The following is a 25,000-nucleotide window of genomic DNA, read 5'->3' on the forward strand; positions in this document are numbered from 1 at the left end:
AAGGGATCGTTTCAACTCACGGAACAGACTATGTGATCAAGGTAGAGCAATAAGAAAAAATTGTTGGTTCACAGAAGTAGAGCTGTAAGCTATCAAAAGACGGGTCTTGGACAATAGCAGCAGAGATAAGAATGAAAATACAGTTCTTACTAGTATGAGTAATCCTATAGCAGGGGAAAGGAGCAGTGGTAGCTTACTTGATGAGAGACATATAGATGATCTAAAAGGAGGCAATAAAACTGATGGCGACATGACAGATGAACAAAAGGCAATCTACGACAGAATAAAGGAAAGACTACAGGAGAACGATAGCGACATTTCACTAGAAGGAAGAAGGTCAGGCTTGTGTAGGATGAAAGTTTGCAAAGATAAAGCACAATACAAGAAATTGAAAACGAATGAAACTGAAAATAGGTGAGTAAAGAAAAGAATGCATGGTCAATTTCATAGGGATGTTGAAGATAAAACAGAGAGAGAAAAAGGATTGTTGTGGATGACTAAGAGTGATTTAAAACCGGAAACGGAGGCTCTAATCTGTGCTGCCCGAGAGCAGGCACTAAGAACAAACTACATAAAATACAGAATAGACAACACAGCAGAAAGTGATAAGTGCAGAATCTGTGGGCAAAACGGTGAAACCGTATGGCACATTACCAGCCAATGTACGTCACTAGCCCAGAAGGAATATAAGAGATGCCATGGCAATAAATCCAAGTTTGTCCATTGGACACTTTGCATATGGACTTGACACAGCAAAAAACTGGTACGACCACAAACATAAAGGCATCGTCGAAAATAGAAATGCAAAGATCTTTTGGAATTTTATGATTCAGTGCGACTATGAGATAGAGAATAGGAAGCCGGACATAGTCTTAATTGAGAAAGAAAACAAACTATGCTGGATCATAGACATAGCATGCCCAGCTGACAACAAGGTATGCGATAAGGAAGAAAGAAAAGTTGAGAGATATGACAGGTTAGCTTGGGAAGTTAAGCAGTTGTGGGCGATGAAAAATGTAGCAGTAGTACCAATAATTGTCGGAGCCCTGGGAACAGTGAGCAAAAATCTTGAGAAGTACGTGGAACAAATAGGGACTGCAATAAGGGTGGAGCACTTGCAGAAAACAGCACTGCTTGAGACCGTTCGAATACTCCAGAAGGTGCTCGAAAAATAAGAGGTGTTACCATAGTTCACTTGTAGTGAACAGCTGACACTGTAGTACATCTCTGGCGTTAGAAGCTGTGCAAAGGCAATAATAATTATTATAATAATAACAATAATAATAATAACAATAAAAATTTTCGATGATCGAATGCAAAGATCCTATGGGATTTTATGATTCAGTGCGACCATGAGATAGAGAATAGGAAGCAGGACATAGGCTTAATTGAGAAAGAAAACAAACTATCCTGGATCATAGACATAGCATGTCCAGCAGACAACAAGGTATGCGATAAGGAAGAAAGAAAAGTCGATAGATATGACACGTTAGCTTGGGAGGTTAAGCAGTTGTGGTCGCTGAAAACGTACCAATAATTATCGGAGCCCTGGGAACAGTGAGTAAAAATATTGAGAAGTACATGGAACAAATAGGGGCTGCAATAAGGGTGGGGCTCTTGCAGAAAATAGCACTGCTTGGAACTGCTAGAATATTCCGGATGGTGCTCGAAAAATAAGGGGTGTTGCCTTAGTTCACTGGTAGTGAACAGCTGGCACCGTAGTACATCTCCAGCGTTAGAAGCTGTGCGAAGGCAATAAAATGATAATCATAATAATAATTGTTTTGTCTTCGTTATTTTGTCTTGGTATAATTTGTTTTATCTTAACATAAATTGTTTTGTCTTGCTATAAAAGATGGGCTACAACAAATATTCTGCTCAATACCACAGATTTGCTTGTCGGTTGCTTGACCTTAACCAGTTGAGCATGTCCCTTAGTGGCTGACGATATGTGCATCTCTAACCACGAGCAGAAGTAGTAGGGGAGTATCATAGCCATGTTTTGAGAAGAATTCTTTGGAGTTTGAATAATTCATTGGTGTTTCATTCAATATCCTTAAACAACCCTTATTCACGAACCTTTGAGTAGAATAGGTTACTCGACCTGAAGGAAATTCTAAAAGGGCCCCACCTACAAGGTCATGTGTTGTTTATCTTGATATGAGATCACCATGTCGCGCATATATGGTTGTGGTACATGTGCCTGGTGTACCCTTAGACAGGTAGTCATGATGGGTGTACTAGGCTTCGTATATTTTACCCCAACGTTACTTTGATGGTTTGTTCTGCTCTCTCACTAAATAATGATAATAATAAGCAACCATACTCTGAGATATGTCAATACACACAGATAGAGAAATTAAGGCCATTGGCTGGATATAGTTGTTAGAGATCACCAAGAAAAATGCTTTCTAATCGATGTATCAATACCAACAGATGACAATGTTTCTCTGAAAGAAACGAAGTAACTTTCAAAATACAAAGACCTGGAAATAGAGGTAAACCGAATGTGGAGTCTAAAAATGTGATAACAATTCCTATCATAGTGGGTGCATTAGGTATGATAAAAAATATTCAGACAAATACATAACAAAAACACCCGGACTAACAAGTATATATAACACACAGAAAATAGCACTACTAGGAACCGCACTCATCCTACGTAAAATACTTTCAATACAGTGAAAATAAGAGCATCACAACAAACTACAGCACAACCCGAGGCACAGAGAGATACGCTCGATAGTGCAGTGAAAGCACGTGATAAAAATAAGACTACTAAATAATAATAATAATAACAACAATACTTGAGGTCTCTGGGTGAGACTTGGAGCCAACTTGTACAAATGTAAAGCAAAAGTCAAATATAGAATAATAAAGATAATAACAACAACAACAATAATAATAATAACTATTAACAGCATACCGAAGTCACCCGCCAAATTATCACAGAATGCAATTATTTGTGCAAAGCATGAACAAAGTGTAAGTGGTGTGATAATGTTCGTTAACCACAATCATTAAAGAGAAGAGGAAAAATACTGTAATAATACACAAGCGATAGAAATGAAGTAGAAAATTATCATCATCATTATTATTATTATTATTATTATTATTATTATTATTATTATTATTATTATTATTATCGCTATATATATAAACGGCAAAATGTCTGTGTGTGTATCCTTTTTACAAATCCACAATTTTTCAGCTAGAGGGATCGCACTTTCTATGGTCATTGAAAACATTCCAAGGGTGGTTGTGCACATCTTTACATTTCCCCAGTCACCCTGCAAAGCCATTAAAAAATCAATAGAAGTGACTTTTTTGTGAATTTTCTATCCAAAACCCAATCAAAATGGCCGAAACTTGATACGCCAATTGAATGCCAGCTAGCTGTATGTGATTGGTCGGAGATTTGGACAGTACTCGCGTATATGTGCGCACGCACGCAGCTGTATATGCATGCATTATGAGCCGGCAACGCCGGGTCATAGTGCTAGTTGTTATTATTATTATTATTATTATTATTATTATTATTATTATTATTATTATTATCATCATCATCATAAGAAAACTCACAGCTTATTTTGCTGGGTATGATGGAAAGTGTCAGCTGTCCACAGTCAGCAGACTAAGGTGACACTTGATTACTGGTCATGCTTCAAGAACCCTGCGAAGAATTCTTGCACTTCCAAGCAATGCTGATTTTTATAGGTGTTCTACCTTCACACTTTCACCGATCTTTTTCAGCCATGTTCGTAGTTGAGTGCTGATACTTCCAAGTACACCAATTACTACTGGTATCACGTCTACTCTCCTCATTGACCACAACCTTCGTATTTCCCACTTCAAATCATCAGAGTTATTCGCTTTTTCTTCTTTCTCTTTGATCCTCTTGTCACCGGGACATACTACGTCGATTATCATACATGTTCCTTCCTTTTTATACACTACAACAATGTTCGCTTTCCGATGTCTGGTCAGGTGATCGTACTGAATCACTGCATCTCACAAGATTTTGCAATATTCATTCTCAGTGACTCCTAGGGGCGGAAATCTGCTCCGGCATCTCTTCAGTTATCGAGGCAATCAAAATATGCTATGAAAATGACCGTTAACCAGATAAATTCCTGTATTTACATAATATCGAGGTCTCTTTCATTCTTTTGTTGTCTTACCATTTCTATTAATATATATATATATATATATATATATATATATAATATATATATATATATATATAAATACTAACATATAAGAGACCAAAGTGTACGTACGCCGCTATATTTTTTATATACAAAAAATACAAAAATGGGACAAGAACGCAAAACATCCAGACAGCTAGATGATACAAAAAAGGGACAAGAAAACATCCAGCCAGACGGTACAAAGAAAACAAGGACGGGTCATTCGGAGTTTTCTTTCCTCAGTCGAGTTAACGATTATCTTTGCAATTTCGGCTGGTTATACTCGAGATTGCTCCAATCTGGCCAGCCCCAAGGAAAAACTAAGCTAAGAGCACTAGATTCCTTGGAATAAAGCAGCGAATGTATATAAAAACAAGGACGGAAAAAACGGATAAATGGTACAAAATACAAATAATAGGACATATACAACGGGTGTCTTTCGACTAAGGACGAATTAAATTAAGCTGGCATGTGTAGAAGTAAAGCCTTACGGCACGGACATAGGATTTGACAGGTACATGGAGGAATATAGATGTGCACGGGTGGTAGTCGAACCAAGAAAGAAGAGAAGAGAGAGAGGTTGAGGCAGAGGGATAGAAGAATTAAGGAGGGACAAGAAAAAGATGAAAGGAACAGAGTGAAGTGAAAGAGGATGAAAAGGTAACTTCTTAAAGCAACCATCCTACCTCCTTTGTACCACCAAGTCAACACGCAATCCCAATTGATTTCTTTGAAGGCGTCGAGCTGGCGGAAACGTTAGCACGCCGGGCGAAATAAGTAGCCGTATTTCATCTGCCATTACGTTCTGAGTTCAAATTCCGCCGAGGTCGCCTTTGCCTTTCATCCTTCCGGGGTTGATAAATTAAGTACCAGTTACGCACTGGGGTCGATGTAATCGACTTAATCTCTTTGTCTGTCCTTGTTTGTCCCCTCTGTGCTTAGACCCTTGTGGGTAGTAAAGAAATAGGTATTTCGTCTGCCGCTACGTTCTGAGTTCAAATTCCACCGAGGTCGATTTTGCCTTTCATCTTTCGGGGTCGATAAATTAAGTACCAGTTACGCACTGGGGTCGATGTAATCGACTTAATCTCTTTGTCTGTCCTTGTTTGTCCCCTCTGTGCTTAGACCCTTGTGGGTAGTAAAGAAATAGGTATTTCGTCTGCCGCTACGTTCTGAATTCAAATTCCGTCGAGGTCGACTTTGCCTTTTATCCTTTCGGGGTCGCACTGGGTCGATGTAATCGACTTAATCCATTTGTCAGTCCTTGTTTGTCCTTTCTGTGTGTAGCCCCTTGTGGGCAATAAAGAATTAAATCCCAGTTGATTCCTTTGGCTATTATTATGTCTTAATCAAAGATTTCCGCGGAAGAAGAATTCAGAGCTGGGTTCCCGTTGCCTTCAAAGAAGACATAATTTTGTCAGCTGGATGTACTCAAGTTCGTACCACCTACATGGACACTGAGCGCGTAAAGAGCATGAACAAATAACGCAAAGTACTTATGCCTATCGCTCTATCAATTCCGCCAGCTCTTCGCTCAGAACTGTTTCTTTATTTTATCGACATCGGTTGGATGAAAAGCAAAGTTGCTTCCGGTGAGATTAGCATTCACAATGTAAACAACAGGAACAAATAACGCAAGGTAATTTGTTTGATGCTCCACCGGCTCTGCCAATTCGCTACTTTCACCCATACATAGCACTTAATTTTATAGGCTGTGCAAATATTAAAGGCCAAGTTGAAATCTGGGTGGAATTTGAACTTAGAATGGCAATGACTATAACGAAATATCATAATGCGTTAACGATTCTGCCAATGCAGCGGCGGTTGGATAAGAAATTTATAGATCTTTTCGGTTTGACCGGCAGTTTTTTCTAGCGGTATCATATGAAATTGTCACCCATAATTATGACCCTAGTATCGATCTATTGCATTTCAATCTGTCTTAGGGTTAGGGTTAGTTAGGGTTAAGGGTATCTTTTTTTTCTTCACAAATGTAAATAAACCCAATCTGTTTCTTAAACGAGGGACATATTCATACGGCACAGAATGTTTCTTTTACCTCAATAGACGTCAGTGATTGGTTGAAATTGCAGAAAATATCTTACAAATATCTTACAAACTATAGAATTTTCTCAATAAAGCCAAGAGAAAAAGATGTTTTATAAACACATTCTACCAGTATACAAAGTTTAAAAGTGTTTAGTTACAAAGAAATTATTTTTAAAAACTGCCGTTCAAACCGAAAAGATCCAAAATTTATTCTTATTTGGATGGAGATATGAGATACGGAGAAGGAGGTGGCAGAATATGGTTGTAATATCAAAACGAAACGCCATACGGTAGGTGTTCCGGGTTTTTTAGGTTCCAATTCTGGTGATGTCAATTTTGTGTCTCATCCTTCGTTATTTTCAACATCATCAACATCAACCCTGAACACCAATGTCTCCGGTTCTAAGACTCGCCGGCCGTTACCCGGTCCCTATAGCGTATAACTGAGCAAGATCACAAGATTCGAATCATTTCGGTTTGAACGGCAGTTTTTTTTAATAATTTCCACTTTTAAACTTCGTATACTGGTAGAATGTGTTTATAAAACATCTTTTTCTCTTGGCTTTATTGAGAAAATTCTATAGTTTGTAAGATACTTGTAAGATATTTTCTTCAATTTCGGCAATTTCAACCAATCAATGACCGTCTATTGAGGTGAAAACATTCTGTGCCGTATGAATATGTCCCTCGTTTAAGAAACAGATTGGGTTTATTTACATTTGTGAAGAAAAAAATATATCCTTCCCCCACCCCTAACCCTAAAACAGATTGAAATGCAATAGATCGATACTAGGGTCATAATTATGGGTGACAATTTCATATGACACCGCTAGAAAAAATTGCCGGTCAAACCGAAAAGATCCCAAGATTCCCCCTGAACAGGGTGCTAGTTCGTTGCTGCTGGGTGGATTGAAGCAACTTGAAATAAAGTTTTTTTAGCCCCCAGAATGCTACGCGCCACCAATCTGGAAATCGAAATCATGTCCATAGTGGTGCATTGACGATATTGTTAGAGTTTAGACAAAATACCTCGTTGTATATGTTCCGGTTCTTTTCCGGTCTTCACACAGGAGTGGCAAATTGTACGGAAAACCACTTTTGTGTTCTTGCGCAAAAATTCCATGACAAATACACACAGCGCTTATAAAGGAAGCTATAAAGTCATTCGTCAAGAATAAACCAGCAATATACGGCATACAATTAGTTTCTGACCTGTATTACTATTATTATTATTATTATTATAATCATTATTTCTACAACTACTACTACTACTATTATTACTGCCTTTTATCCTTTCGGGGTCGATAAATTAAGTACCAGTTACGCACTGGAGTCGATGTAATCGTCTTAATCCGTTTGTCTGTCCTTGTTTGTCCCCTCTGTGTTTAGCCCCTTGTGGGTAATAAAGAAATATATTACTACTACTACTATTATTATTATTATTATTATTATTATTACTACTACTACTACTATTATTATTATTGTTATTACTACTACTACTACTATTATTATTATTGTTGTTGTTATTACTACTACTACTACTATTATTATTATTGTTATTATTACTACTACTACTATTATTATTATTGTTATTACTACTACTACTACTATTATTATTATTGTTATTGTTATTACTACTACTACTACTATTATTATTATTGTTGTTGTTATTACTACTACTACTACTATTATTATTATTGTTATTACTACTACTACTACTATTATTATTATTGTTATTACTACTACTACTACTATTATTATTATTGTTGTTGTTGTTATTACTACTACTACTACTATTATTATTATTATTATTGTTATTACTACTACTACTACTACTACTACTATTATTATTATTATTGTTATTACTACTACTATTACTACTACTATTACTACTACTACTGCTACTACTATTATTATTGTTATTACTACTACTACTATTATTATTATATTATTATTATCATTATTATTATTACTACTACTACTACTACTACTATTATTACTATTATTATTATTTCTACTACTACTACTACTACTACTATTATTACATCTAGCTAATTACCCACCGTTTAGGCAAATTACACCCACATGACTAGGGCTATTAGAACAATTGCTGCTACAACTCCGTGCTACTATTTTAAGCCCCCTCTTTTTACTAATAACATTTATCGCCACAGACAACACCTTATAATAAGCATTAGCTGATGTGATAACCAAGCCATCGCTCGACAAAACTATTTGCCATCTTTAAAAAGAAAAAAAGGGGTGGCAAGGACCCATCAGATCGCGGGACAGCACGTTGCGAAATAAATATAGATTTACAAAGACAATGTTGGTTCGACTTGTGCAACAATTCTTAATTGTTACAGCACCAATCCTCCTACCACCCCTATCTCTTATACTCCACCCGTTGCCCTTCGCTGTCGGTCAGAGTTACTTCCCTTCCTCACATCATGTTTTAATTGCCTTGCACTGACTTTCACTCCACGCAGCCTCTCTCTCTCTTCCGTATACCCTCTGCTTAACCCTTCTTTTACCAATTAATCCTCCTCTTCACATACATTTTCCCCCCTTTCTCTCTTCTTCATATTTGCTTGTTTTCTCTCCTCACCGCTCCTGTTAACTCTTACCTTCTTTCCACTTCGCCTCCTACTTCTGTTTCTACTCCGTTTTTTTTCTTTCATTTCTTTCTCTTTTCGTTGTTACCCCTCTCTCTATATCTCTCACTCGTTATTCTTCCCTGCATTTTCTTACTCTCTATATTCTCTGCGCTTCTTCCGTTCTCTCTTCACCGTCCATATCTCCACTGTTTGTAATTCTACTTCGCCACTAACCTTTCATAAGCAAGCCCCTCCTTCAATCTTCCATCTCTCCCTCACACGCTGTCTATTTTTATATATCTTTCAGCTACTTATTTTTCACATCCTTTCTTTATCTTTCACATATCATCTTCGACTCATTTCCCCCACATCTCTTCCCCGCAATCAACTATTTTCCTTCACACTCTCTCAATCTCTAACATTATCCTCACCCTCTCTATTTCTTACTCGCTTCTTCCTATATCCCTTTCATACGTCTGTCTTACTCTCTCTCCTCTACTTATTTTACCCACCTTCTTTTCCCCTCTCTCTTTCTCACTCTCACTCTCTCTCTCTCTCTCTCTCTCTCTCTTCACTCACTCACTCTTACTCATCTTTTATTCTTTTCTTTCACTCCGTCTCTCATTCTCCTCCCTTCCTCTGTATGCCCAGACCATCATGAGTCGTCTGTACGACAACCAACCTCTACAGAATCTGGCTGTCAAAACCTACAGCTGGGGCAAATTATGGAATCCGACCCCATACAAAAGGTAACCCCATGTATTCTATATTCAACCTACCTTTGACTCCACCCTTAACTACCCTGCAGTCCCCGTCACCACGTCAATTATTCTCTTCCTTGTCTCTCGCTGTCTCTATTACATTATATATTTACATGCATACACACACACACACATATCTGTGTTTGATATATATGTATATATATAATGTTACACACCCATTTCTTTATGTCACATAAATGCTACCACATATATAATTATATACAAATATGTGTGTATTCATTTCAACCATTTCTATTTATTTACTATCATGCTCGTGTGTTGCGATCGTATAGACATAGAATGTTCGCATTTACATATATATATATATATATATATATGTCCCTTTTATTCCTTATATACGCTCGTGAGTTGTGGAAGGGGTTGTTGTAGACGCATGTTAGAATAAGAAACAAGTGTGAACAGGAAGCGATGTTGTTTGGGGAGGCGGGGTAGATATATTTTTTTTCATGTGGGTGGAGAAAATGTGCTTACAAAACAATGCAGATAATAAGGGTATGTGGTGATTGTTTAACCACAGGCCAGCGCTGATCGAGAAGATTTATAAATAAAATCGTGCCAGTTACTGGATATTCTAGTTACTGTATACCAGGAACTACAACATCTAAAGTGATTTTCTTTTTTTAAGATCATATGATTCGAAAAAAATTTAAGCTGCTATTTCTAACAAATCGAGCGACTGCATAGCGACTTCTACGCCGGTTCAGCATAATGATATGCGTGCATATATAATATGACATATATGGTGTTCGTATTTCTATATATGCACACACGCACGCTCACATACACACAAATATATTTATACACACACACATTAATTAGTTATAAGATTCGTTAGAATCTAGGCCCAACACGTAGGAGGACAGAAATGGCTTGGTCCAATAACATAGGGTTCACTATGAGGTAAGACACCCATGAAAGTATCGTGTTGTAGATATGTAAATAACAAATCCAGTTTAAACCTTCGAGCCAACTCGGGGCTGGTTCTAGATGCAGGGTAGGGATTCGAAAGAACACAGAAGGGGTTTTAAATTTTAAACCACATTCATGGCCTTTTATTATACATGAAAATTTAAGGAAAAATATACAGGGTAGGAAAAATTATAGAATTTTTTTCTACCAGTGCAGAAAATAGTCAATCGACTGTGTATATTATTCATATAAAATTAGTGTACATTTAAACACATAAGAGGTGCCTTGACAGGGCACCTAGCATACTAGAAAGACCAGTCAAAATCCAAACCACGGTTTGGGGTCCCTTCGAAATTACCCCTAATTGTGGTTTGGATTTTGACTGGTCTTTCTAGTATGCTAGGTGTCCTGTCAAGGCAACTTCTTATGTGTTTAAATGTACAATTTTACATAAACATATAAATGTATACACACACACACACACGCACACATATACATATATATACATATATATACTGATGATGCTTTGCCTTGTATGGAAGCTCTTCTGAATCTATTACAATAGCAGAGACCTATCTGTATAACCTGTGGCTATCTCGGGGTCACAAGCACTTCATCTCTTTTCTTCTACACCTGAGTGGAACAGCAAAAACTGAATACATCTTTGATCCATTTTGCAGTCTGTTATCAACCACAGCCATCTAGAACTAGTTTCAGCTGCTATGTCCATCTCCTAGTTGGCTTTCTTCAGTTGTCTGGGTTCCAGGCCAATCCTGTCCAAGAAATAGCACACCAATAAAGCTGGACAGTTGCATCGGCCATCATCATCATCATTGTTCAACCGTGGTCGAGACAATGGAATTTACCATGCTATGCCAGACTTCACAGTCCATCATGGCATTACGGAGGTCCTGTTGCTGGATGCCTGTATCCCTGGAGATTACATCAGGGTAGGAGAGTGTGCACCCTCTGGTATTGCGAGTAGATGGCTTCCAGAGAAGAAGAGTAGAAATTATCTCATTTTCAGCTCTACAACAATGTCCAGCAAACTGGACTGTTCTACTTTTTTGTGCCATATATTTACTTCTATGTATAATTTTCCCTCACGGGCTATTCTTTACTGGCAAGCAATAATCTCGTATTGCTTTACTATTTTCATATATATATATATATATATTTATATTTATGTGGCATGTAAAAGTCAGCCAGTACACACTGTAAATTTATTGACATTATCAAGAGTGTCTAGCTGTTGAACCTCACCAAAGCTGACATGGTGGCTCTTGATGCATGTATATATATATATATATAATGTATGTATGTTTATATATATATATCACCGTGACCGACCAGGCTTTCAGATGTTGCTACACATCGCTGGTCACAATGCATTTCGCATTGTTTTAGCCTTCAAATGACACCAACCCACTGGCTAAGCGAGCAGGCCAACAGAAGAAAGAGTGAGAGAAAGTTGTGGTGAAAGAGGTGTTTTCGCTCAATAAACACTCACAACACCTAACCACTGGGCCATTGCGCTTCCACCTCACACACACACACACATCAAGGTGTGTTGTTGTTGCTGAAGAACCAATGGCAAACTCAGCAAATTCCACTAAATTCAGGCCACGACAGACAGAAAGGATGTTCTTGAAGCCAGGAATTTGAACTTATGGAGACAATATTTACATATCACCTGAGGAAACGCAAATTGCAGGGAAACGATTGCATAATCAAGTACCTGCACACCTGAAGAACTACGTTGTGTAGAAACAACTGTAGTGATTAAGAAATAAATGTCCAACCGTACCCCTTCTTGTCAACTCCAAATCTTTTCAATTATCTATTGACACCCAAGAGATGCCCAAATGCAAACCAGGAAGTATGTATAATACCTATTTCTTTACTACCCACAAGGGGCTAAACACAGAGAGGACAAACAAGGACAAACAAACGAATTAAGTCGATTAAATCAACCCCAGTGCGTAACTGGTACTTATTTAATCGACCCCAAAAGGATGAAAGGCAAAGTCGACCTCGGTGGAATTTGAACTCTGAACATAACGGCAGACGAAATACCTATTTCTTTACTACCCACAAGGGGCTAAACACAGAGAGGACAAACAAGGACAAACAAATGGATTAAGTCGATTAAATCAACCCCAGTGCATAACTAGTACTTATCTAATCGCCTCCTGAAAGGATGAAAGGCAAAGTCGACTTCGGCGGAATTTGAACTCAGAACGTAACGGTAGACGAAATACCGCTAAGCATTTCGTCCAGTGTGCTAACGTTTCTGCCAGCTCACCGCCTTACTATAGTATGTATGATACTATTTCTGGATAGCAAAGGGTGAAATCTGAAGGTGGACAAGCTTCATACTGTACTCTACTGCTTAACAGGATATACCATAAGTATATCATCATCATCATCATTTAACGTCCACTGTCCATGCTGGCATGGGTTAGATGGTTTGACCAGGGCTCACAAGCTGAAAGACCACGCCAGATTCCAGACATGGTTTTCTACAGCTGGATGCCCTTCCTAACACCAACTACTCTGAGGGTGTAATGGGTGCTTTTAGGTGCCACTGGCAGAAATGCCATTTGCATGACACCAGTATCTGCCATGACTAATTTTGCTCAGTTTGATGGGTCTTCTTCTCAAGCATAACATAATGCCAAATGTCTCGGTCGTTGCATCCATGAGGCCATATATATATATATGAGGGGTTCTGAAAAGTTCCTGGCTTTGTGTAAAAGAAGAAGACAGGAGGATATATATATATATATATATATATATATATATAATATATATATATATATATATATAATATATATATATATAATATATATATATATATATATATATATATCCTCCTGTCTTCTTCTTTTATACAAAGCCAGGAACTTTTCAGAACCCCTCATAGACTCTGTGTGTGTGTGTACACGTATGCGTGTGTCTATATTTATATATATATATATGTATGTATGTAAGTATGTGTCTGTATATATATGTTTATCTCTTTTAACCAGTATTTTAATTTTTATACTGGTAAAAAAAAAGATAAGCATCCTTCTGTTGAATATCCATTGATGTTGTATCGCCTGAAGAAATGAATCCATGAAAATGATCAACTGGATGGCCATGGATACTACGACTACACTATATATATATATATCCCTCTCTCTCTTTCGGAGAGGCACTGAGCAGCTATACGCACACATACACACACACGGCAGTAACTTCCACCTACCGAATTCAATCACAAAGCTTCGGTCGACTCGGGGCTATAGCGGAAGACACTTGCCCAAAGTGCCACGCAGTGGGACTGAACCCGAAACCATGTAGCTGGGAAGCAAGCTCCCTAACCACACAGCCATGCCATATATATATATATATATATATACTCTTTACTCTCTTTTACTTGTTTCAGTCATTTGACTGCGGCCATGCTGGAGCACCGCCTTTTAATCGAGCAACTTGATCCCGGGACTTATTCTTTGTAAGCCCAGTACTTATTCTATCGGTCTCTTTTGCCGAACCGCTAAGTGACGGGGGACATAAACACACCAGCATCGGTTGTCAAGCGATGTTGGGGGGGACAAACATAGACACACAAACATACATACACACACACATATACATATACATATATACGACGGGCTTCTTTCAGTTTCCGTCTACCAAATCCACTCACAAGGCTTTGGTCGGCCCAAGGCTATAGTAGAAGACACTTGCCCAAGGTGCCACGCAGTGGGACTGAACCTGGAACCAAGCTACTTACCACACAGCCACTCCTGCACCTCATTATATATATATAATGATGAGCTTCTTTCAGTTTCTATGAAATTCACTCACCAGGCTTTGGTCACCCCAAGGCTACGGTAAAGGACACTTGCCCAAGGGGGCCATGCAGTGGGACTGAACCAAGAACCATGTGGTTGGGAAGCAAGAGTCTTACCATGCAGTTACACCGGCACCTATAGCTTCTTACCATACAGCCATGCCTGTACTTCTATAAATCTTTTATTAAACATATAAAACTGTAGACATTTAGATTAGAAAATTAGCAGCAGCAAGCTTGCTACGGTCAATGAAATTCTGTCTTGAATAAACTAACAATTGAGAGTGTGTTGTGAGAGAGGCCAAATAGCAAAAGCAGGAATAATCTGTAATATAGTCTGTGTTATGTTATGGTTGGCTGAGAAATGATGAGATATCGCAGTAGAAGAGACCAAAACCTTCATGGCAGGCATACAAACATGGCCAATTTCTCTGTGGATTAGGAAATAAATGAACAACCTTAAATGATTTTCAAACTTTGTTGGGGCTTCATCAGAGAAACAAGTAACCCATTTGTTTATTTACGCATTATTTATGCGCAGGAGTGGCTGTGTGGTAAGTAGCTTGTCTACCAACCACATGGTTCCGGGTTCAGTCCCACTGCGTGGCAACTTGGGCAAGTGTCTTCTATTATAGCCTCGGGCCAACCAAAGCCTTGTGAGTGGATTTGGTAGACGGAAACTGAAAGAAGCCCGTCGTATATATGTATATATATATATGTATGCGTGTGTGTGTTTGTGTGTCTGTGTTTGTCCCCCTAGCATTGCTTGACAACCGATGCTGGTGTGTTTATGTCCCCGTTACTTAGCGGTTCAGCAAAAGAGACCGATAGAATAAATACTGGGCTTACAAAAGAATAAGTCCCGGGGTCAAGTTGCTCGATTAAAGGCGGTGCTCCAGCATGGCTGCAGTCAAATGACTGAAACAAGTAAAAGAGTATAAAAGAGAAAAGAGTATAAATCCAATCACGTCAGAAAACTGGACCAACTAATTTGAATGTTATAAGTGTCACCAACAATGACTGGTGACCGTGACCTTTGGAGACATGCTGTGCTTGAGAAGACCCGGCAAGCCTAGTGAGACTGTAGCCAAGGCTGATGCCAGTATCGCATGACCAGACCATTTAAAAGTACCCTTCAATCATCAGGTAATGTTGTGGTTGAAAAGACCTGTTGAGTCAAGTGAAATCGTTGTTGCAGCCAATATCAGTGCTGCCTGACTGGTAGCTATGCCATGGCATGTAAAAAGTACTATCTGAACATGGCTGGTGCCAGTGGCATGTGAAAGGCATCGTCCGAGTGTGGTCGATGCCAGTGCCGCCAGACTGGCTCCCATACCGGTGGCACGTAAAAAGCACCATTCAAGCATGGTCAGTGCCAGTGCCGCCAGACTGGCTCCCATACCGGTGGCACGTAAAAAGCACCATTCAAGCATGGTCGATGCCAGTGCCATCTGGCTGGCCCCCATGTCGGTGGCTTGTAAAAAGCACGCATTACACTCTCGGAGTGGTTGGCATTAGGAAGGGCATCCCCAGCTGCAGAAACATTGCCAGATCAGATTGGAGCCTGATGCAGCCTCCTGGCTTGCCAGTCCTCATTCAAACTTTCCAGCCCATGCCAGCATAGAAAGCAGACATTAAATGATGATGACGATGATGATGAAGTATTCGACAGTTTATTTAATACCAGTGCCCTGCCGATGGGGATCTCAGTTCACGCAGTAAAAATGTATGATGTAGAAATAGAAACTGAAGATTTAAGTATTTTTTTCGTGGATTGTAAAATGATGAACAACCTTAATCAATTTTCAAAGTTTATTGGATTCAAAACCAATGGTGTCTGCATCAATTTGGCCAACACCAGAGAAATAAGTGACCAGTCTGCAGCAAACAACGAATCCAGTAGCATCAGAGATATGCAGCAACTAATTGGCATTTGATAAGTGGTCAACATTTTATTTAGTATGAACAGCGTCTTGACAAGAATCCCATTTCACAGGGTGTGACAAGTTCAAACGGAAGCTAATGTCCAACCACTTGGAATTAAGTACTCAAGGATATGAGTGGATAAAATGTGGATAAAATGAACAAAATATTTAATCCATAATCAGATTAACGATATGTTAAATGATGATGTACATATATATAAACATGTACACATGTGTGTGTGTGATGAGGATGAGGATGTATATACATGTGCAGATAAATGTGTGTTAGGTATATTCAGCCAGGAGAGAAGGAGAAAAGAATTTTGTCAATACATATATATAAACATGTACACATGCATATATATGTGTGTGACTCTGTGTGTGTGTGTGTGATGAGGATGTATATGTGTGTGCAGATAAATGTGTGCTAGGTATATTCAGCCAGGAGAGAAAGAGAAGAGAAGTTTGTCAATGTTCTATGATGTGAGGACTAAAGACTTAAAGTGTTTCAGATTGCAAGACAGTTTGGGAGAAGGAAATCAGGATGTCATAGGAGAGAAATGTGCCCGCATGGGTGATGCTTCTCTTGTATTTAATGATTCTGCGAAGAAAGAGGCTTGGAAACACCATTATGAAAGGCTCCGAAATGTGGAGAATGAGAGTTTGTCAGATGTTGATGCAACTGAGGGACCAGCTATATGAATCAACAGCAGCTTGGTAGATTAAAGCAATTAAGGATATGAAGACAGGGAAAGCCCCCAGCCCATCAGGAATCACCGCTGTGATGCTTAAAATATCTGGTGAAGTAGGATACATTCTAGTCACCCGTATAGTAAATCTGGTTGTCCATGAGAGAGTCATAACTAACAATTGATGTAGCAGCATTATAGTCAACTGCCAAAAAAGGCAGTGAGCTGGCAGAATCGTTAGCACGCCGGGCAAAATGCTTAGCAGTATTTCGTCTGTCGTTACGTTCCGAGTTCAAATTCCGCCAAGGTCAGCTTTGCCTTTCATCCTTTCGGGGTCGATAAATAAAGTACCAGTTTCGCACTGGGGTCGATGTAATCGACTTAATCCCTTTGTCTGTCCTTGTTTGTCCCCTCTATGCTTAGCCCCTTGTGGGTAGTAAAGAAATAATTATAGTCAACTGCCACAAAGGCAAAAGTGATGCCTTAGGCAGAAATAATTACGGAGGCATCAAATTGTTGGACCAGGTGATGAAAGTCACAGAAAGGGTCATAACTCGATAAATTAGGGAGATAGTGTAGATGAGATGAAGTTGGATTTGTGCCAGGTAGGAGCATGACTGATGCTATATTCCTGGTTAAGCAACTGCAGAAGTATTTAGCCAAAAATAAACCTCTGTACCTGGCTTTTGTCAACATGGAGAAAGCCTTTGACAGGGTCCCCTGCTCTCTTATCTGGTGGTCAATGCAGAAACTAGGGATAGATGAGTGGTTACTGAGAGTGGTACAAGCCATGTACAAGGATGCTGTCAGTGAGGTGAAGGTTGGCAACGAGTATAGCAATGAATTCCATGTACTTGTAGCAGTTCACCAAGGTTCCGTTCTCAGTCTCCTCCTGTTTATCCTAGTCCTCCAGGCCTTAACAAAGTAATCCAAAACTGGCTGACCCTGAGAGCTCCTCTTCACTGATGATCTCGTTCTTATAGCTGAATAAATACCTGATCTGGAAAATAAATTTCAGGTGTGGAAACAAGGTCTGGAATCTAAGGACCTTAGGGTTAATTTAGCAAAAATCAAAGTCCTAGTAGGTAGGAAAACTGACAAATGACAAATCCTTTCTGGAAGACGGTCCTGCTCAATATGTAAGAAGGGTTTTGGTAGAAACTCCATGTGCTGTATCCAGTGCATGCTTTGGACACATAAGAGGTGCAGTGATATAAAAGGAAGATTCAGCACTAAAAATACACAAACTCCCTTAAAATGCCCAGGTAGATCATTAGAAGTAGTATTTAGTTTCTGTTACCTAGGGAACCAAGTTAGCAGTGGAGGAGAGAGTTCTGAAAGTGTAGTTACTAGGATGAGAATGGGCTGGGCGAAGTTCAAAGATCTTCTATCTTTGTTGGTAAATAAGGGCTTCTCCCTTGAAGTGAAAGGCAGATCGTATGATGCCTGTGTATGTACAGCTATGTTACATGGCAGTGAAACATAGGATATGGCTACAGAGGAGTTGTGAAGGCTTGAAAGAAATGAAGCTAGCATACTCTGTTGGATGGGTGATGTCAGTGTGCATGTGTGACCGAGTGTGAATGATTTAAGTGGAAAACTGGGTATAAGAGGCATCAGATGCTGTGTGCAAGAAAGAGGACTCCGCTGGTTTGGTCATGCGATGTGTATGGATGAGGACATCTGTGTACAGAAGTGCTGAGTTCTAACTGTGGAGGGTATTTGTGGAAGGGGTAGACCCAAGAAGACCTGTGCTGATGCTGTGTAAACACACCCATGACAGTGCCACATAAAAAGCACCCAGCACACTCTGTAAAGTGGTTGGCATTAGGAAGGGCATCCAACCCTAGAAACAATACCACAACAGACAGTTGGGGTCTGGACAGATTCCTGCTAGCCAGCTCCATGTCAAACTGACCAACACATGCCCGTTTAAGTGGACATTAAACGATGATAATATATACTCTTTTTACTCTCTTTACTCTTTTACTTGTTTCAGTCATTTGACTGCGGCCATGCTGGAGCACCGCCTTTAGTCGAGCAAATCGACCCCGGGACTTATTCTTTGTAAGCCCAGTACTTATTCTATCAATCTCTTTTGCCGGGGACGTAAACACACCAGCATTGGTTGTCAAGCAATGCTAGGGGGACAAACACAGACACACAAACATATACACACACACTCATATATATATACATATATACGACAGGCTTCTTTCAGTTTCCGTCTACCAAATCCACTCACAAGGCATTGGTCGGCCCGGGGCTATAGCAGAAGACACTTGCCCAAGATGCCACGCAGTGGGACTGAACCCGGAACTATGTGGTTGGTAAACAAGCTACTTACCACACAGCCACCCCTGTGCCTATATGTCTTTTACTGTTTTTACCATCTTGTTTTGTTCTCACTGTCCTGTTCTTGTTACCACTTTTACCCCTCCGCAAAAAATCCCAAATTTCATTTAATTTGCTTTGCGGGAAGGACTGTTTCAATGTAGTCGCGTCTTGTCCTTACCTTCGAAACGCGGAGTAGACAAAACAGGGGCAACTGAAGAAGGGGAATATTCCTTGTGTTGTATGTCTTGTACTCTGTTTTTTCGTTGTTTGAAAAAAAGTTCGTTTCCATGTTTTTATTTTTATGTTTTCGCTTCTCATTGTGTTCAACGTTTTTTTGATGTCTTGTACCCATATATGCATGTATATATATATATATATATATATATATACCGGAGTAAACACATAAATGTGAAACAAGGTGGAAAAAATACCAGTGGTAGAGTAATATGCTTTATTTAGAGCAGCAGAAACTTCAACAAAACCTGTTACTCTGAGTTTCCCATTGCCGTTCATCGGACACGGCAATGGGAAACTCAGAGTAACAGGTTTTGTTGAATTTTCTGCTGCTTTAAATAAAGTAATATATATATATATATATATATATATATATATATGTAGGTATGTACATATATGTATGTATATATATGCATATATTTATATATTTATATCTATGTATATAAATAAATGTATATATAATGTGTGTCTGTGTGTATGAACATACATGCGCACACACAGATACATACACACAGTTGATTCTGCTTCATTGTACACCAGACAATTGGATAACCTTTCCAAGCACCAGTTCACCATCAATTCTGTAATAGTGATCCGTCAACTCCTCATGCAAATAAAATCAATTTCAGTTAAATGCTTAAGAATTTTACCAGTTTTAAGAAAAGCACTTTTATTTTATCTAGTTTCAGCTCACGAGCTGTGGCCATGCTGGGGCACTGCCATTTGGTGTTGCTACAAAATTTTACTTCACGAATGCTTTTTAGGAATTGACATTTGGTGCATGAGAGTTCGATGCAGCTGCCCTCATCTGCACCTCCTGCCGCGAAGTTGGTTCATCTGGGACACCTGACAGGAAGAGGTCCAGCTTTATTTTGAAGGCACCTACATCCACCCCATGCAGGTCTCTCAGGTCCTTTGGGAGGATATTGAAGAGCTGTGGACCTCTGAAGCCCAGGCTATTGCAGTATCTTGTCCTACATCTTGATGGCAAATTTGGAGTCCTTGGCACTATGCAGTGGCGCCCAGTTCTAGTATTTGTGTAACTCTCGATGCCAAAATTTGGGGCAAGTCCTTCCAGGATCTTCCAGATGTATATTATGGCATATCTTTCTCGCCTACGCTCATAAAAAAATGGAAGATTTAATTTCATAAAACTAAAGTGATTATGGAATGTACTGTCTACATAACGAGCTGAAATGACAGAATGATAGCCTAGTGGTTAGAGGTGTTTGGCCTATGACCATTAGACCATAGGTTCAATTTCTGTACTGAGATGTACATTGTGTTTTTGAACCAGGTACACTATTTCACATTGCATCAGTCTACTCAGCTGTAATGAGTGCCAACCCTCTCTCCGTCCATCTGTTGCATCCTGGATGTTCTTTTGAATCAAGGGCGAGTGATTTAAGACGATGTCGGTGTCTACATCCAACTGTGAAGTCATCCATGACGATTAGCAAAAGCAAGGTAACATGCAACGAAACCATACCTGGTTGCAAATGACAGCTGCTTGTTCAAACAACCAGACTCAAACACCTTAATCCTTTAACATTCAGGTCACTCTGGGGAATGTGATGCTTATTTATTCACATTGTTTTCAATTAATCTTATTTTTTCTCACAACCATCAGATGCAGTGGGACTGAACCCAGAACCATGTGGTTCGTAAGCAAGCTGCTTACCACACAGCCACTCCTAATATATATATATATAGATAGATAGATACAGATAGATAGATAGATATAGACAGACAGATAGATAGATAGATACAGATAGATAGATACAGATAGATAGATAGATAGAGATAGACAGATAGATAGATCATCATCATCGTGGCACTCCATCGGTTGCGACAACAAGGGTTCCAGTTGATCCGATCAACGAAACAGCTTGCTCATGAAATTAACGTGCAAGTGGCTGAGCACTCCACAGACACGTGTACCCTTAACGTAGTGCTCAGGGGAGATTCATCATGACACAGAGTGTGACAAGGCTGGCCCTTTGAAATACAGGTACAAGAGAAACAGGAAGGAAGAGTGAAAGAAAGTTGTGGTGAAAGAGTATAGTAGGGTTTGCCACCAACCCCTGCTGGAACCTTGTGGAGCGTTTGGTGTTTTTGCTCAATAAATACTCACAACGCCCTGTTTGGGAATCGAAACCGCAATCCTATGATCGCAAGTCCGCTGCTCTAACCACTGGGCCATTGCACCTCGATAGATCAGTAGATCGATAGACAGACAGACAGACAGACAGATAGATCGATAAACAGATAGATAGATAGATAGATAGATAGATAGATAGATAGATAGATAGATAGATAGATAGACCGATAGACAGATCGATAGACAGACAGATAGATCGATAGACAGACAGATAGATAGATCGATAGACAGATCAACAGACAGATAGATAGATAGATACATACATAGATACATAGATAGATAGAGAGAGAGATAGATAGATATAGATATCTTTTATCTTTTACTTGCTCCAGTTATTAAACTGCGGCCATGCTGGGGCACTGCCTTGAAGAATTTTTAGTCAGATAAATCGACCCTAGTACTTTCCCCCCACTTTTAAGACTTGTACTTATTCTATCAGGCTATTTTTGCCGAACCGCTAAGTTACAGGGATGTAAACACACCAACATTGGTTATCAAATGATGGTGGAGGACAAGCACAAACACACACACACATATTGAAGCCTTTTGATTGAATTTGATAGGCAAAAGTTCCTATCATGTGTGTGAAAGTGTTTGTGCCTCCTAATAGAGAAAAGAGAAAACATACACACATACATACACACATACACACACACAATGGGCTTCTTTCAGTTTCCATCTACCAAATCTACTCACAAGGCTTTGGTCAGCCCCACACAACAGTAGCCATTCGTCCAAGGTCCCACGCAATGAGACTGAACCCAGAACCATGTGATTGGGAAGCAAGCTTCTTACCACACAGCCATGCCTGCACCTATGGATTGATAGATGTGTATGTGTGTGTATATATATATATGTGTGTGTATACAATGGGCTACCAAATGCAGATTGGTGAATGCAATTGTCTTCCCAATAGCAACATATGGGTGCGAGACCTGGACACTAAAGAAAGCTGACCAGAAGAGAATTAATGCATTCGAGCTTTGGTGTTGGAGAAGACGTTTGCGGATTCCATGGACAGTGAGGCTCACCAATGGAGAAGTTCTTAAGCAGATCAGGCTGAAAATGTCGCTAGAAGCTGGGATCACCAAGCGTAGATTGGCATATTTTGGTCATATTATGCGGAGAGAATCCCTGGAGAAGGACATCATGTTCGGAATGGTCAATGGCAAGAGAGGAAGAGGCCGACCAAGGACCCGCTGGCTTGACACCATCAAGAGTGACACGGGAATGGCCATAGCCAATCTGAAAGAAGTGGCCCAGGATAGAACTGGCTGGAGGACACTGATCCAACGAGTAACCGAGAGTCAACTTCGACTGAGCAGATACAATGGGCTTCCTTACAATTTCCATCTACGAAATTCGTTCATAAAAGACACTTACCCAAGGTGCCAAGCAGTGAGTTTGAACCCACAACCACATGTTTGCAAATTGGCTTTCTTAACCACTCAGTCACACAGTAGCTTACTACTGGTAATATAGTACAATTTTGTTAATTATTGCTCATTATGCATTTTCTCTTAATTGCATAAAAATGTCGATCACTGGAGCTATTTAATTAAGCAGATTTGGGTGTCTTTCAACAAAGATGTAACAGAATAAGAAATTATCAAGCCGTCCAACCCATGCTGACAGGAAAAAAACAGACGTTAGATAACGATGATGATGATGATGATGACGATGATGATGAAGATGATGGCGAGTTTATTTATTCAAATAGTTGTTTCAAAACGAAGGAAATAGTGCAGTATCATAAGGGGAAAAATCCTCGAAATATTTGTGTGTGGTTTATAAGTATTTAAAGTGGAAAACAAGCAGTATGATTGTGTCGTAACCCATCCTATAACGAAGGAATTTTTTTTATTTTCGTATGTAGTGATGGGGAGGGGGGTATAGGTATGCACAATAGTGTGTGAGGGGGGGGCACGCGCGCGCGCGCATGTTTGTGTTCGTGAAAAATAAGACATACGTTTATAAAAAGGGAGATAACCAGATTAAAGTTGATAGCTGACACACATAAAACATAAAGGATTATTTATCCATACATACTGTGTGTGTGTGTGTGTCTGTGTGTATTAGAAATATTTCATACAGGTCGGGAGATATGGAAAAAAAAGGAGAAAATGCGTTTTTCCTTTTGTATTTCAGTTAATTAATTCCAAAGTTTCTTATTGAACAGACAGTTTTAAAAATATAACTAGCAGTATCACCCGGCGTTGCTCGGTTTTGTTTCGACCCTTTAGAATTGGAATTTTTGAAAAGTAAAAATTTTGCATTATGTAGCTTGTCATTCTCTTTAAGTGAATATTTTTCTGGTTGAAATACACCGAAAAATGGCGACACAGCAGTCAAAAAATCGTAAAAAGTAGGGATTTTCATAGAAAAAAAGCACCTTTTTGATGTAAATAATTTTTGGTGTTAACATGGTCCGATTAGAATTTTTTCTTCTACGGAATGAAGAGCAAGCCTTCTTCTATCATACTCTCAATTTTGGTCAACTTGCGCTGCAGGGTCTCGGAGAAGATAGTATTAGTTGAAGGTTACCAAACCTGCCACACTCAGACAACTTCGGCTTTATATATAGAGAGATATTTACTGAAAACAGGATAATACAAACAAATTATTTCATGATTATGGATTACTCTTTACTCTTTTACTTGTTTCAGTCATTTGACTGCAGCCATGCTGGAGCACCGCCTTTTCATCGAGCAACTCGACCCCGGGACTTATTCTTTGTAAGCCCAGTACTTATTCTATCGGTCTCTTTTGCCGAACTGCTAAGTGACGGGGACATAAACACACCAGCATCGGTTGTCAAGCAATACTAGGGGGACAAACACAGACACACAAACGCACACACACACACACACATATATATATATATACATATATACGACAGGCTTCTTTCAGTTTCCGTCTACCAAATCCACTCACAAGGCATTGGTCGGCCCGGGGCTCTAGCAGAAGACACTTGCCCAAGATTCCACACAGTGGGACTGAACCCGGAACCATGTGGTTGGTTAGCAAGCTACTTACCACACAGCCACTCGTAAATTCAAATAATTCCATAGTGTCTCATTAAATACTTCAAATTCCATAATTAAAAAAGATATTCACTGAAGTATGAAAGGAAAGCACATTTTTTTATTACTATTTTTTCCATATATAGGCACAATCGTGGCCACGTGGTAAGAAGCAGGCAATCACATGGTTGCAGGTTCAGTTCCACTGCGTGACACCTTGGGCAAGTGTCTTCTACTATAGCTTTGGGAGTGAATTTGGG

The 25,000-nt window shown here is 39.3% G+C and overlaps 1 protein-coding gene across 1 annotated transcript in view; it reads left to right on the forward strand.

The window, feature by feature from the left end:
* Nucleotides 1–8,919: 8,919 nt before the first annotated feature.
* Nucleotides 8,920–25,000, forward strand: part of LOC115217425 (arpin) — a 41,507-nt gene continuing 25,426 nt past the window's right edge. Inside the window, exon 1 of the mRNA XM_029787122.2 lies at nucleotides 8,920–9,585. Coding sequence (XP_029642982.1) covers nucleotides 9,494–9,585 — 92 coding nt within the window. The 5' untranslated portion in view covers nucleotides 8,920–9,493. The remainder of the gene's footprint in view (nucleotides 9,586–25,000) is intronic.

The sequence above is a fragment of the Octopus sinensis genome, linkage group LG11 (genome assembly GCF_006345805.1).
Source record: "Octopus sinensis linkage group LG11, ASM634580v1, whole genome shotgun sequence".
NCBI lineage: Eukaryota > Metazoa > Mollusca > Cephalopoda > Octopoda > Octopodidae > Octopus > Octopus sinensis.